We start from the raw sequence: 17,569 nt of genomic DNA on the forward strand, positions 1-17,569 counted from the left end.
GTTTTTTAAAGTCACATCTCTGCAAACGATTCAGACACACCTGCATTGCTCTTGTCTTTTCTGTTATACTTGAATTAAGTGACTTGTACTTTCACATGCATTTACAAGTGATTTGCCTGCTTGCACTATTCTGAATTCTTACTAGTGAAAGAGTTGCCATTTTCCTAAGATGCCTGTTAACATTCTGCCTCATGATTAGTGGCTGTAAGATGGCTGTATAAAGATTTTTCAGCTTACCCTTTTGGTGTAGTCCATAGCTTTAAGAATGGATAGGTTAAGCGTTTCAAGAGATGCCAGAACATCTTCATAATCTCCCATGTGAGATGCAAAGTAATCTGCAGAGATTGAAGCAATATACATAACTGTTACCATACAGATTTATGTAACATACTCTGACATTAATATCTTGTGATTATATTAATATTTTAATTATATTTTTCCCAACAAGAAATGAATACAAAAGGCTCCAAACCCATCTATGACATGGATTCCAGCATAGAAGACAGAGTAATAATTTTCTTACTGTTCTTGTCTGAATGTCTACAGGTTTTATTTTGTTTTAGTTAGTTCAAGCCTCAGAATCATATTTTACTCAACCAAACACAGGACTATAATCTGAAATAGTAAAATAGGAAGTGTTACCAGAACATGCGCAAAGACTAATAGTAATACTACCCTGTACAAAAGTAGAGATATCCATATTATACTGTTCATTATAACCCACAGAACTGTGAGCGTGTTAGGATCTGGTCACATATCATTTCCTGTACATCCCTGAATACAAATTTCCATATGTCAGAGCTTGTCCATGTATTATTGACTATGCTATCTGCAACTTTGTTACCCTCTCTTTTTTATGTTAGAGTCTATCTGATGTTTAGTGCACTTCCTGGCCTCCTTTCTAGCAGCACTATATTGGAGTTGCACTGTTATATGCCTAGTGTCATCCTACCCTGTCTTTGTCTGCTGGTGCATTAATTATAAATGCCTTATGTACTGCATAGTGGAGCTTTTCCCATATGCTGCTACATCAAGATAAGAAGGATCTGCTATAGCATCAGCCTACCTTACATACCTGTGACAGCAGAAAAAGATACTTGTCTGCATAATGTTCTTGTTTTTGCAAGGAGTATTTTCAGTTGCCTATCTTGTAACTCTTTACCTATAATCTGTATTATGCCTTTTTGGATCCTGTGGTTCTGTAGTCTGTTACCTGTACAGGTAGCCTATTCCATTTATCTACTGTTATTTCTGTTATGAAGTTAACTTCTAATAATAAGGTTAAACTTTCTACCCTTAATTTGGTAGATATGTTTGTCTTCCTTTCTATGTCCTTCCTCTTCAGCTGGGTGCCATAACACTGACCCCTAATTGTCTTATGCATCCATACCATCTCTTGCCGTTTTCACATATCATCATGTGAGAACAGATTTAGTTCCCATAACCTTACCTTATATTGTCTGTCTCACACACCTTTTGTTTCCCTAATAGTCCTTCTTTGCACCATCTTAATTAGCTTGATATCTGTACTGTTGGATGGTTATCAGAAATGAAATGAGTACTTTAGTTGGGATCTGTCTAGGAATCTAAAGAGGTGCAGTATAACATCTCAGCTTTGAGAGTTTGTTCCCTTTATGATATTGTCTGGCAGCTTACTGGCCTTGGCAACAGCTTTCTGAATTAGTATCAGGTATACAATTTATGTTATCACCAGCACACCAAGATGTGTACTTCTTGGGGTCATTCTTCTCAGTAGATATTCTACTCTGGTGTTATTACAGCTCTGGTTTTGAAATTCCTACATTAGACATCATATGTCACTTATCAGCCCACTCTGACAGTCTCATCAAACTGTTCCTTCTATCTGTGCCATCTACAAATTGATTGCTGTTGTTCTCAATGCTTTTTGTGATGTTTGAAACAAAGATATCAAAAAGCACTAGGATCAGGGCAGACCTCTTTGAAACACCACTAACCATGCCTCTTTCCTTTGAGATGGCCTGTTTAAGTACCACTTTTTGCTTCCTGACATGCAGTCACCCTTCTGTCCATTTAATGAGCCTTTCTCTACTTGGAGTCCCAGAGGTATGCCTATTAATATCCAGTGAGGGACTAACTCAAAGCCTTTACTAAGCTCAAGATATACAACGTTGACTAGGTTTCTTTCATCATTTTCTATGATAAAGTAGACATTGAACTAATCCAGATTGAAAAGAAACTCCTTATTTTCCATAAAATGAAGTAGGCAAACAGACAAAATGTTAGCAATCCGACCAAACATGTCTTAAATGTAAAAGTGAAAAAAAAAAGTAAAAATGTATATGTAAAACTGTCCATGATTTTATACAAAAATATCAATCACAGTATCAAATAACAGACATTGCTATTCAAAGACCCACTACAACAAAGACTACATTGACAAAGTTAGAGTATCATACTTAAGCCAGAAAATGCCCAGCAAAACAAAATGGTGGTTTGTTAACTAAACAAAACTTCCAAAATTATGTGTGTGTGTGTGTGTGTGTGTGTGTGTGTGTGTGTGTGTGTAGCTATAGACATAGATGTAGATAGATATATAGATGAAAAGATATAATTTATATCTGTCTTTATTCATATGTATATATATATATATATATATGTGTGTGTGTGTGTGTGTGTGTGTGTGTGTGTGTGTGTGTGTTTTATTTTGACAGTCTTATTAGTCTGAAGTGCTAGCACAAATCATCATACCACCACAGAGCCAGATCATGGTGAAATACAGCCTTAGGCAGAGTAATGGATCAGGGCCCCTAAACATACACACAGCAGCCCTCTCCAGTCATTCCAGTGTCTCATTACTTGGCTATCTCTCCCCAGTTACATAATCAACGTTCAAACCTGTCATTGTGCATGCTATTTTCTTTTTTACTTCTACAATGATTATAGACATTTAAATTTTATTTAAAGTTTTTATTACAAATTTTATAGCACAAACAGTGATAGCCATTTGGTAAACAAAACAATACTGTCTGAAAATAAAAACAGACTTACCATGAACAGTAAACATTTCTGCCCTTGAAACTCACATTAATTGAAATTGTATTAAAACCCACATTCAAAGAAAATGCATCTGGCCAGTGGTAGATGTTTACCTTTGGGTTCTTTTCAAATCATAGGTCCCTTGCCTGCATTTTAGGACCATGCAGAGATGCATGTGTTCTTTGATTCACCTTCCTAATTGCATTAAATTATATGCCTTGTATAATACAGCAACACTTGTTTGAGTGTGTTTCCAGAAATCAATGAAACAAAAGAGATTAAACAATAATGGCAAAACTGCCAATTTCAATACATTCCAACAATCAAAGGACATTTCTGTCTTAGCAATGCACCAATATCTGTCAATCTATGCAATCTCTGCAGAAGTAAAAGTCATCTGAATAATTCCACATTAAAGAGATCTGTAACTAATGATGACATTGCTGCTGGCAAATAACTTTATATTTCAGTGTTTCATCTACACATTCAGTGCTATCTGCCCTTGAAGATGAAATAGGCTATGTTACATTAAAAAAAAAAAAAAATGATAACTGGTAATATTACAATTGTGAATTGATGGCAAACTGACAACAGGTTCATAGTTACTAGGCATCTCATCCATAGGAGGGTACACACAGGACTGCAGCATCCCATCCTCCCTTAAAGTGTTCAACAATATCAGCCTTCAGCACCAGAGGCAAGTATGCTACCTGTTCTACTAGTAACACTGTTTCAAACAGTGATAGCCTTTTGATAAACAAAACAGCTGCACATTAGAAACATACAGCATGAGGAAGCAGTAAACTTCTCTTCCTTGGAAGCTTACAATTCTTTGAAAATACACTGAAACTTACAATTACTTGAAAATGCTCTAAAACTCTCAAGTCCTTGAAAATGCAAACTCATTTCTTTGAGCAGTCTGGCAGTTGGTTAAGAAGAGTCAAGCTCTTGTTACCTGTAACCAAAGTACAGGGTATGAACCTGAACAAATTAACTAACCAGCCATCCCTAACCAGGGCATTTTATACACACCTTACTGGAATGAAGCAGCAGCAGGAAAATTTTCTGTTAATCTATGGAAAGAAGCAGCGGCACATACATTCACACTCAGTGAGTTTAAGTTCTGCTTCTGGAACTGCAAGAATGAATGTATGTGCATGCTCGCATCAACACATACAGAAAGAAGCAAGCAGAGTGCATTCTTAAAGAGGCATGTTATTTATTTTTTAAAGTTGTGGCAGCCTCCCGGCCAAGTGGGCCCTAGCCAGCTGCCTAGGTCATCTAGTTCAAGACCTGATTCTGTACCACCTGAAATTACCCAACCATTTACGCATAAAGAAAGCCTTTTTGCAGGAGTGCTGTGTCCATATGCATCCTCTTATGCCTCCTTATTTATACACTAACTACATAATCATATAACCATGCAGAGTGGATAAATATGTGAACTGTGCTATTCTCAAGGAGCACAGTTTTCTTTGAAGCAGTTTCAACACTTCATTCATGAAGTATTTACTGTTACTTCAAGGCCTAAAAGCTGTTTCATACTAATTTGACAAGCTGAAAACCTGCTTTGCATTAGTTATTAGTGGCTTTTTTTTAAGATAAAAGCTTACAAAGCAGTTTTCATTTTCAATTTTCCACAAAAAACATATCATTACTTATCCTGGAGGATACTATTTTCCAAGAAATCAGTTAGTCTTTTCCAGTTACAAATCCATAAATTTCCATTTTGGGCCTCTGTAGTTTCTGTGGAAACCCCACCCTCACCCCACCACCATTGCAGCATGGCATCAGTATGGCCTCTCAGCATTCCTTTCAGAATACTGCTACTACATTGTGACTGGATAGAGAGTTTTGTCAGGGCATCAGCATGTACATCTCCAAGTCCTTTAGGATCCTGGGTGGGAGAGAGTTGTTGTCAGGACTCTTGTATTTTGTCGTCCTCTAACTCCTAAGGTTTTCATTTTCAGACTTTCCCTGACATGTCCCTCTTAAACAGTCTTCGTTTTTACTACATTCTCATTTATACACAGAACTGCTTCCTTCCCTTTTAAAGAAAAAAGTGCAGAAAATTTCACTGAGAATTTTTGTCTTGTCCACATCATCAGTTTACTCCTTCCCTGCCTTGAGTGATCTCTGTAGCTGTCTTGGACTCCTGTCTTTCCCTGAAGTATTTAAAGAAAGCTTTTTCCCTTTTGTATTTCTCCTAAATCTTTATTTATTTATTTTTTGCCTTGGCTTTATTCTCATCTTTCAAGTGCATTTTCTTTCTTACTTCTACTATGCCTTATGCTCCTTTCATCTCTTCATAGCTCATAAATTGTTATTTCCCTTGCAGAACTTATCTCCTTATTACTAATGAAATAACACGGCTTATTTCTTCTCTTTATCTTAGTTTGTTTTTTCTTAATCTAGTTTCCATAACTGTTTGTATGTTACTCTTTATCCATATGCTGTTTTCTCAGTAATGTCTGTTCGTTCTCCAGTTTTAGCCTCAAACAAGCTCCCATTTGTTAATGTAGTCTGCATGTTCACAGAACCACAGTTTGATTTTGTTTCCATGCTTTTTGTTCTACTCAACAATGGCAAACCAGGCCACTGTTAAGGTGGAGTGTCTTTATTTCTAGGTTGTAAACATTCTCATCCTTACTGTTTTACCTTACTTCACTAGCTCTTGGTCTAGTACTTCCATTGTTTCATTCTTTTCTCCTTGTTTGGATGTAACAATGTTCCAGCCTTCTTCTAGAAGAGTATAATCTTTGATCAAAGCATTTTCTTTATCAGGCCACAAGACATTTTCAATTCCTTTACTTGCTTGCCATAATGTTACTCTGTATCTAGTGGTTAGTATATTGTACCTAACCACCATCTCTCACACTTTTCCCCTGTAGTTTAATGCTAAGCTGCTTACTTTTGAGGGCCTTAGTGTTTCTTCTCTTTTCTGATCCTTTCCTCCAGGTTCCTCACAACATATGCTCTGCATACAGCGTAGGTTGTGACCCTTCCTCATGTTATGTTTTACCAATCCTGCATGAATAACTAATATCCTGAGAATCTCCATACCATAGTCTCTTCATTGATTTGGCCAGATTTCTGCACACCTGCTATGTTTGCCTCTTCCTGCTGCATCAATGTCTGAAGCCCCATAAATGAATTGTCTTGCATGAACTACCAGAATTAGTAAAACTTTCCGCATATTCTTGGGAGATATTTTTCTGACTTATTTGCTATCATTTTTCACTGTTTACTTCTTTTAACTTCTTGCCTGTCTGCATTACTATCCTTTTACACCTGTGACTACCTAAAGCATCATCAGCCATTCCCAATGAGTCCTGTACCTTCCTGCTTGTACTGCCTTTCTTTACCTAAGGTCACCATCTCCCATCCTTCGGTTCTCGTATTAGTTTCTCACCTACTATCCACCACATATTAACAGTATATTTGTCTTGATAAACATTTGCATTCCAGGTTTCATTATGGCTGTGCCATCGGGGGTACAGAGACTGTACCTCTGCCACACACTCTGACTAGTAGAAATCCTTGTTCATTGGTCCACTTTCTGACTAAGTTATTGTAGACCCAGATTTTATCCTTTCTTACTGATCTAGCAAATGACAGCTGGAACTCCTCCAGGAAAGGCCACTGTCCCTGCCCAACCTTTGCTTGTTCTAGCTACTTCCTCTGTCATCCTTTGTGTCACATCTGTAATTCTACCTGCTGTATCATTAGCAGTAAGACATTTTGCATCTTTCTCACATGTTCTGTCTAATCTCAAGTCTCAGGATAGTTCTCAATTCCAGCTGCTTAATCAATTCAGACTTCCTTATCTACCAGACAGATTTACTCAGTAGCTCTCCTTGTTTTTCCTTCTCACATGCCATCATTGCTGCATTCCTTCTTAGGGCTTCCTGTGCTAACTCCCTTACCCACTTTCCTCAAGGTATTTCTCTTTTTAATAGCACTACATGCTCTACAGGTGTGTCAATGGGGGGGGCGTATTTGGGGCCTGGAGAGAGACAAAGAAAGAGGGAAATCTAGCCCGAGGACTGAGTGTATTCCCTGTGTGCTCTTAAGGGAAACTGTACTTGGTCCAGACAGATGCATCTGAAAATACTGTGTGAATCTATTATTTTTCCAAGTGAACATCCATCATCAATGTCAGTGGTGATGATTGAGGCTCCGTGATTACTGGTCTAGAGGAGGGATGTCATTAGTTGGACTGAGATTATCCTCTTCTCTTCCAGTATCCTCTGTTACAATAAATTCATTCCAACAGTTACAATACAGTCTGCCATACAGGTGTATTTCTTTTCTGCCCAGCAGGACCCACTGCTGGTACATTTTTAACACAAGCAGCTTTACAAATACATTTTCAGCACGAGTACCTGTACAAATCCATTTGATACACAAATGATATATAATTCTTTACAAAACGCCAGCTAGCTATGCTGACACATTACACATGCACTGCCATCCTCTCTCTGGCATCAGTTAAATCATTATTTAATTGAAAATGTATAAAAAAATATGAATCCATCTTGACTACAGAAATAAAAATGAATGCAATAAACCTTCCCTGTTCAGGGCCTTCATAATAAATATCGAGCAGGCATACTCATTGTACTTGAAGATGTGGATCTTACACATTATTTACACAGATGTAAGTCATATCCAGGAAGTCTTAGCTAGAAGTAATATATTAAAACTGTGTGGCCATGAAAGCCACTTGAAGCATATCTCAGTTTTTTTTCACTATAGAAATAACCCACAAATCTATTTTATTATCCTAAGAACTACTTCCTTGTGATGCATTTCCTTGCTGCATCTAATAAGTCCATAACAAAGATTATTAATCTGTGCTAAGACATTGAAATCAGGATTACAGAACAGTGTAAAAGACTTATCTAATTTGAAAATGTTATTGATAATAATTGTCCAATTTGCTGCATTTGTATCCTAAAGCCAAATTTGGTTTTACACCTTTGAAAAAATGTACCCATGTTCCTCTTGTTAAATCATAAAAAGAGCTATCCATATGGAACATTTTACATCATCTGCCAGGAGTATGAAAATAGGCAAAAAAACCTCCAGAAGATTCTCTGATATGTAAAACATATGGTAAAGTAAAGTATTTCAAATGCAGTTAATATGGGATTTAATCTGTGTATTGATTGATTTTCACCATATTTTCAGAATGTATCACCTGCAACATTTTCAAATCCCTAAGGGAATTTAAATCAATGGGTATTTATTTGAAATTCTTTTGACTTAATTTTAATCATAATTGCAGGTTGGTCTAATATCTTATTATTGTACTCTTCCAGCATTATAGGGATTTGAAAGGGCCTGGATGGAGAGATGAAAGCAGTGCAAAAAGGAAAAGGAATATATTATTACAATAATTAATATAAGATGGTTACCATTTGTGACAGTATGCATTGGGGTTCCTTTTAAATAATAGAAGATGCATTCGAACTTGAAAGCACGAAAAGGCAAAATAGTGAAACAGCATATGTGAATTCTTTCCCTGGGAAAGAAATCGCTTGGCCGCTTCAATTACTTTGACATTTTCATAACTATAGTGCGATCTCGGAGTTGGTATATTTAAGTAGGGGTGTATAGGGGGTACAGCCCTTCACATCAGGGGAGGTGGGGGTGAAGCCCCTCCACTTTATGTAATATTTTATTTTTTTTGTTTTGCTTTGTGGAACAGTGTTTTTTTTTTTCCTTGGAAAAAATAGCTGTTCGAAGTGTTCAAGATTGCAAGCTTTTGCTTACATGGGTTTGATAAATCATCGCTTGCTTTTTTAAGCGTTCAATGATTTAACATATACCCTATGTATTGCCTGATAATTTGGCATATACAAATATAAGTATATTTCATACAGTCTCAAGAGTAGCACTATGAATAGAAAATTCAAACTCAAAAGACTGCAGCACATTTTATCTCAAAAAGTATATTATGTCAGAAATAAGTAAAAAAAATCAAATCAAGAGAAATGCACAAATTGAAACAAATATAATCCTCCAAAATGGCTACTGGCATGAATGAGTGATAAATAAACAAGCAAACAAAAAATACAAAGGAATTCCTTATAGTGGAACTAATATGGGTATAAAGTGCAGAAGTCCAAACTCATGGTGAAAAATAAGTAGTAGCTAGTGCAAATGTACATCAGCATAGAACAACAACTGAAAAATGTATTCATCATCAGTCTTCAAATGATGCAAAGTTGTGGTCATGTATTAAACAAAACGCATTCTGGAGCAGACTCTCAAAACACATAGGAAATAAAAAGAGGGAACAATGTCTAATGTAGCATGCGACTCCAAAGTAATGGAGGAAAATGTGTAGCACATCATATGTTCATAAAGTAAAGGAGGAAAATATGTAGCACATCATATGTTCATATAGTAAGGTAGGAAAATGTGTAGCACATCATATGTTCATAAAGTAAAGGTGGAAAATGTGTAGCACATCATATGTTCATATAGTAAGGGAGAAAAATGTGTAGCACATCATATGTTCATATAGTAAGGGAGGAAAATGTGTAGCACATCATATGTTCATATAGTAAGGGAGGAAAATGTGTAGCACATCATATGTTCATAAAGTAAAGGAGGAAAATGTGTAGCAAATCATAAACTCATTAAGTAAGGGAGGAAAATGTGTAGCACATCATATGTTCATATCGTAAGGGAGGAAAATGTGTAGCACATCATGCGTTCATATAGTAAGGGAGGAAAATGTGTAGCACATCATATGTTCATATAGTAAGGGAGGAAAATCTGTAGCACATCAAATGTTCATAAAGTAAAGGAGGAAAATATGTATCACATCATATGTTCATAAAGTAAGGTAGGATAATGTGTAGCACATCCTATGTTCATATAAAAAGGGTAGAAAATGTGTAGCACATCATATGTTCATATGGTATCAGAGGAAAATGTGCAGCATGTCATATGTTTATATAGTAAGGGAGGAAAATGTGTAGCACATCTTATGGTCATATAGTAAGGGAGGTAAATGTGTAGCACATCATATGCTCATATAGTAAGGGAGTAAAATGTGTAGCACATCATATGTTCATAAACTAAAAGAGGAAAATGTGTAGCACATCATATGATCATATAGAAAAGGAGGAAATGTATATCACATCATATGTTCATAAAGTAAAGCAGGAAAATGTGTAGCACATCATGTGTTCATAAAGTAAGGAAGGAAATTTTGTAGCAAATCATATGTTCATAAAGTAAAGGAGGAAAATGTGTAGCACATCATAAGTTCATATAGAAGGAAGGAAAATGTGTGACACATCATATGTTCATAAAGTAAGGGAGAAAAATATGTAGCACATTACATGTTCATAGAGTAAGGGAGAAAAATGTATAGTACATCATATGTTCATATAGTAAGGGAGGAAAATGTGTAAAACATCATATGTTCATAAAGTAAGGGAGAAAAATGTGTAGCACATCATATGTTCAATAAGAAAAAGAGGAAAATGTGTAGCACATTACATGTTCATAGAGTAAGGGAGAAAAATGTATAGTACATCATATGTTCATAAAGTAAGGGAGGAAAATGTGTAAAACATCATATGTTCATAAAGTAAGGGAGGAAAATGTGTAGCACGTCATATGTTCATACACTAACAGAGAAAAATGTGTTGCATATCATATTTTCATATAGTAAAGAAGAAAAATGTGTAGCACATCATATGTTCAATAAGAAAAAGAGGAAAATGTGTAGCAGATCCTATGTTCACATAGTAAGGGAGGAAAATGTGCAGCACATCATATGTTCATAAAGTAAGGGAGGAAAATGTGTAGCACATCATATGTTCATAAAGTAGGGGGGAATGTGTAGCACATCATATGCTCATATAGTAAGGAGGAGAATGTAGCACATCCTATGTTCATAAAGTAAAGGATGAAAATGTGTAGCACATCGTATGTTCATAAAGTAAAGGAGGAAAATGTGCAGCACATCATATGGTCATATACTAAGGGACGAAAATGTGTAGCACATCATATGTTCATATAGTAAGGGTAGAAAATGTGTAGCACATCATATGTACATATGGTATCAGAGGAAAATGTGCAGCACATCATAGGCTCATATAGTAAGGGAGGAAAATGCATAGCACATCATATGTTCATAAAGTAAGGGAGGAATATGTGTAGCACATCATATGTTCATATAGTAAGGGAGGAAAATGTGTAGCACATCATGCGTTCATATAGTAAGGGAGGAAAATGTGTAGCACATCATATGTTCATATAGTAAGGGAGGAAAATGTGTAGCACATCATATGTTCATAAAGTAAAGGAGGAAAATGTGTAGCAAATCATAAGTTCATATAGTAAGGGAGGAAAATGTGTAGCACATCATGCGTTCATATAGTAAGGGAGGAAAATGTGTAGCACATCCTATGTTCATATAGTAAGGGAGGAAAATGTGTAGCACATCATATGTTCATATAGTAAGGGAGGAAAATGTGTAGCACATCAAATGTTCATAAAGTAAAGGATGAAAAAGTTTAGCACATCATATGTTCATATAGTAAGGGAGGAAAATGTGTAGCACATCATATGTGAATATACTAAGGGAGGAAAATATGTATCATCATATGTTCATATAGTAAGGAGGAAAATGTGTAGCACATCATATGTTCATATAGTAAGGAGGAAAATGTGTAGCACATCATATGTTCATATAGTAAAGGAGGAAAATGTGTAGCACATCATATGTTCATAAAGTAAAAGAGGAAAATGTTTAGCACGTCATATGTTCATATAGTAAGGGAGGAAAATGTGTAGCATATCATATGTTTATAGAGTAAGGGAGGACAATGTGTAGCACATCCTATGTTCATAAAGTAAGGGCGGAATATGTGTAGCACACCATATGTTCATAAAGTAAGGGAGGAAATGAGTAGCACATTATATGTTCATAAAGTAAAGGGGGAAAATATGTAGCACATCTTATGATCATATAGCAAGGGGGGAAAATGTGTAGCACATCATATGTTCATATAGTAAGGGAGGAAAATGTGTAGCACATCATATGTTCATAAAGTAAGGGAGGAAAATTTGTAGCACATTATATGTTCATTAAGTAAGGGAGGAAAATGTGTAGCACATCATATGTTCATATAGTAAAGGAGGAAAATGTGTAGCACATCATATGTTCATATAGTAAGGGAGGAAAATGTGTAGCACATCATATGTTCATAAAGTAAGGGAGGAAAAATGTAGCACATCATATGTTCATAAGTAAGGAGGAAAATGTGTAGCACATCATATGTTCATATAGTAAGGAGGAAAATGTGTAGCACATCATATGTTCATATTGTAAGGGAGGAAAATGCATAGCACATCATATGTTCATATAGTAAGGAGGAAAATGTGTAGCACATCATATGTTCATAAAGTAAGGAGGAAAATGTGTAGCACATCATATGTTCATAAAGTAAGGGAGGAAAATGTAGCACATCATATGTTCATATAGTAAGGGAGGAAAATGTGTAGCACATCATATGTTCATAAAGTAAGGAGGAAAATGTGTAGCACATCATATGTTCATATAGTAAGGAGGAAAATGTGTAGCACATCATATGTTCATAAAGTAAGGAGAAAAGCACATCATATGTTCATAAAGGAGGAAAATGTGTAGCACATCATATGTTCATATAGTATGGGAGGAAAATGTGTAGCACACCATATGTTCATATAGTAAAGGAGGAAAATGTGTAGCACATCATATGTTCATATAGTAAGGGAGGAAAATGTGTAGCACATCATATGTTCATAGAGCAAGGGAGGAAAATGTGTAGCACATCATATGTTCATATGGTAAGGGAGGAAATTGTGTAGCACATCATATGTTCATATAGTAAGGGAGGAAAATATGTAGCATATGTTCATATAGTAAGGAGGAAAATGTGTAGCACATCATGTTCATAAAGTAAAGGAGGAAAATGTGTAGCACATCATATGTTCATAACGTAAGGGAGGAAAATGTGTAACACATCATATGTTCATAAAGTAGTGGGGAATGTGTAGCACATCATATGCTCATTAAGTAAGGGAGGAAAATGTGTAGCACATCATATGATCATATAGCAAGAGGCCAAAATGTGTAGCACATCATATGTTCATATAGTAAGGGAGCAACATGTGTAGCACATCATATGTTCATATAGTAAGGAGGAAAATGTGTAGCACATTATATGGTCATATAGTAAGGGAGGAAAATGTGTAGCACATCATATGTTCATAAAGTAAGGGAGGAAAATGTGTAGCACATCATATGTTCATAAAGTAAAGGAGGAAAATGTGTAGCACATCATATGTTCATATAGTAAGGGAAAATGTGTAGCACATCATATGTTCATATAGTAAGGAGGAAAATGTGTAGCACATCATATGTTCATATATGGAGGAAAATGTGTAGCACATCATATGTTCATATAGTAAGGAGGGAAAATGTGTAGCACATCATATGTTCATATAGTAAAGGAGGAAAATGTGTAGCACATCATATGTTCATAAAGTAAAGGAGGAAAATGTGTAGCACATCATATGTTCATAAAGTAAGGGGGGAAAATGTGTAGCACATCATATGTTCATATAGTAAGGGAGGAAAATGTGTAGCACATCATATGTTCATAGAGCAAGGGAGGAAAATGTGTAGCACATCATATGTTCATAAAGTAGGGGGGAATGTGTAGCACATCATATGCTCATTAAGTAAGGGAGGAAAATGTGTAGCACATCATATGTTCATATAGTAAGGGAGGAGAATGTGTAGCACATCCTATGTTCATAAAGTAAAGGATGAAAATGTGTAGCACATCGTATGTTCATAAAGTAAAGGATGAAAATGTGTAGCACATCGTATGTTCATAAAGTAAAGGAGGAAAATGTGCAGCACATCATATGGTCATATACTAAGGGAGGAAAATGTGCAGCACATCATATGGTCATATACTAAGGGAGGAAAATGTGTAGGACATCATATGTTCATAAAGTAAGGGAAGAAAATGTGTAACACATAATATGTTCATATAGTAACAGAGGAAAATGTGTATCACATCTTATGTTTATATGGTAAGGGAGGAATATTTGCAACACATCATATGTTCATATAGTAAGGGAGGAAAATGTGTAGCACATTATATGTTCATATAGTAAGGGAGGAAAATGTGTAGCACATCAAATGTTCATAAAGTAAAGGATGAAAAAGTTTAGCACATCATATGTTCATATAGTAAGGGAGGAAAATGTGTAGCACATCATATGTGAATATACTAAGGTAGGATAATGTGTAGCACATCATATGTTCATATTGTAAGGGACGAAAATGTGTAGCACATCATATGTTCATATAGTAAGGGTAGAAAATGTGTAGCACATCAAATGTTCATAACGTAAGGGAGGAAAATGTGTAGCACATCATATGTTTATAAAGTAGGGGGGAATGTGTAGCACATCATATGCTCATTAAGTAAGGGAGGAAAATGTGTAGCACATCATATGTTCATATAGTAAGGGAGGAAAATGTGTAGCACATCATATGTTCATATAGTAAGGGAGGAGAATGTGTAGCACATCCTATGCTCATATAGTAAGGGAGGAGAATGTGTAGCACATCCTATGTTCATAAAGTAAAGGATGAAAATGTGTAGCACATCGTATGGTCATATAGTAAGGGAGGAAAATGTGTAGCACATCATATGTTCATAAAGTAAGGGAGGAAAATGTGTAGCATATCATATGCTCATATAGTAAGGGAGGAGAATGTGTAGCACATCCTATGTTCATAAAGTAAAGGATGAAAATGTGTAGCACATCGTATGTTCATAAAGTAAGGGAGGAAAATGTGTAGGACATCATATGTTCATAAAGTAAGGGAGGAAAATGTGTAGCACATCATATGTTCATAAAGTAGGGGGGAAAATGTGTAGCACACCATATGTTCATAAAGTAAAGGAGGAAAATGTGCAGCACATCATATGTTCATAAAGTAAGGGAAGAAAATTTGTAGCACATCATATGTTCATATAGAAGGGAGGAAAATGTGTAGCACATCATATGTTCATATAGTAAGGAGGAAAATGTGTAGCACATCATATGTTCATATAGTAAGGAGGAAAATGTGTAGCACATCATATGTTCATATAGTAAGGGAGGAAATGTGTAGCACATCCTGTGTTCATATAGTAAGGGAGGAAAATGTGTAGCACATCACATGTTCATATACTAAGGGAGAAAAAAGTGTACATCATATGTTCATATAGTAAGGGGAAAATGTGTAGCACATCATATGTTCATAGCACATCATATGGTCATATAGTAAGGGAGGAAAATGTGTAGCACATCATATGTTCATATAGTAAGGGTGGAAAATGTGTAGCACATCATATGTTCTTATAGTAAGGGAGGAAAATATGTAGCACGTCATATGTTCATATAGTAAGGGAGGAAAAATGTAGCACATCATATGTTCATATAGTAAGGAGGAAAATGTGTAGGACATCATATGTTCATATAGTAAAAAGGGAATATGTGTAGCACATCATATGGTCATATAGTAAGGGAGGAAAATGTGTAGCACATCATATGTTCATAAAGTAAGGGACGAAAATGTGTAGCATCATATGTTCATAAAGTAAGGAGGAAAATGTGTAGCACATCATATGTTCATATATGTTCATATAGTAAGGAGGAAAATGTGTAGCACATCATATGTTCATATAGTAAGGAGGAAAATGTGTAGCACATCATATGTTCATATAGTAAGGAGGAAAATGTGTAGCACATCATATGTTCATATAGTAAGGAGGAAAATGTGTAGCACATCATATGTTCATATAGTAAAGGAGGAAAATGTGTAGCACATCATATGTTCATATAGTAAGGAGGAAAATGTGTAGCACATCATATGTTCATATAGTAAGGGAAAATGTGTAGCACATCATATGTTCATATAGTAAGGAGGAAAATGTGTAGCACATCATATGTTCATATAGTAAGGAGGAAAATGTGTAGCACATCATATGTTCATAAAGTAAGGGAGGAAAATGTGTAGCACATCATATGTTCATATAGTAAGGAGGAAAATGTGTAGCACATCATATGTTCATATAGTAAGGGAGGAAAATGTGTAGCACATCATATGTTCATAAAGTAAAGGAGGAAAATGTGTAGCACATCATATGTTCATATAGTAAGGGAAAATGTGTAGCACATCATATGTTCATATAGTAAGGAGGAAAATGTGTAGCACATCATATGTTCATATAGTAAGAGGAAAATGTGTAGCACATCATATGTTCATATAGTAAGGAGGAAAATGTGTAGCACATCATATGTTCATAGTAAGGAGGAAAATGTGTAGCACATCATATGTTCATATAGTAAGGGAAAATGTGTAGCACATCATATGTTCATATAGTAAGGAGGAAAATGTAGCACATCATATGTTCATATAGTAAGGGAGGAAAATGTGTAGCACATCATATGTTCATAGTAAGGGAGGAAAATGCATAGCACATCATATGTTCATAAAGTAAAGGACGATAATGTGTAGCACATCATATGTACATATAGTAAGAGAGCAAAATGTGCAGGACATCCTATGTTCATAAAGTAAGGGAGGAAAATGTGTAGCACATCATATGTTCATATAGTAAGGGAGGAAAATCTGTAGCACATCATATGTTGATATAGTAAGAGAGCAAAATGTGTAGCACATCATATGTTCATATAGTAAGGGAGGAAAATGTGTAGCACATCATATGTTCATAAAGTAAGGGAGGAAAATGTGTAGCACATCATGTTCATATGTTCATATAGTAAGGAGGAAAATGTGTAGCACATCATATGTTCATATAAAAAGGAAAATGTGTAGCACATCATATGTTCATATAGTAAGGAGGAAAATGTGTAGCACATCATATGTTCATATAGTAAGAGGAAAATGTGTACATCATATGTTCATTTAGTAAGGGAGGAAAATGTGTAGCACATCATATGTTCATATAGTAAGGGAGGAAAATGTGTAGCACATCATATGTTCATACAGTAAGAGAGGAAAATGTGTAGCACATCATATGTTCATAAACTAAAGGAGGAAAATGTGTAGCACATCATATGTTCATACAGAAAGGGAGGAAAATGTGTAGCACATCATATGTTCATAGAGTAAGGGAGGAAAATGTGTAGCACATCATCATATGTTCAAAAAGTAAGGTAGGATAATGTGTAGCACATCATATGTTCATAAAGTAAGGGAGGAATATGTGTAGCACATCAAATGTTCATATAGTAAGGGAGGAAAATGTGTAGCACATCATATGTTCATAAACTAAGGAGGAAAATGTGTAGCACATCATAAAGGAAAATGTAGCACATCATATGTTCATATAGTAAGGAGGAAAATGTGTAGCACATCATATGTTCAAAAAGTAAGGTAGGATAATGTGTAGCACATCATATGTTCATATTGTAAGGGAGGAAAATGCATAGCACATCATATGTTCAT

At 35.5% G+C, this 17,569-nt stretch overlaps 1 protein-coding gene across 1 annotated transcript in view; it reads right to left on the reverse strand.

Annotated features, from left to right (window-relative positions):
• NECAB2 (N-terminal EF-hand calcium binding protein 2) overlaps window positions 1–17,569 on the reverse strand; it is a 2,586,853-nt gene that overhangs the window by 1,247,151 nt on the left and 1,322,133 nt on the right. The window contains exon 5 of the mRNA XM_044081939.1: window positions 238–335. Coding sequence (XP_043937874.1) covers window positions 238–335 — 98 coding nt within the window. The remainder of the gene's footprint in view (window positions 1–237; window positions 336–17,569) is intronic.

This window comes from Protopterus annectens, chromosome 8.part1 (genome assembly GCF_019279795.1).
Source record: "Protopterus annectens isolate FY-2018-M chromosome 8.part1, PAN1.0, whole genome shotgun sequence".
NCBI classification, from domain to species: Eukaryota; Metazoa; Chordata; order Ceratodontiformes; family Protopteridae; genus Protopterus; species Protopterus annectens.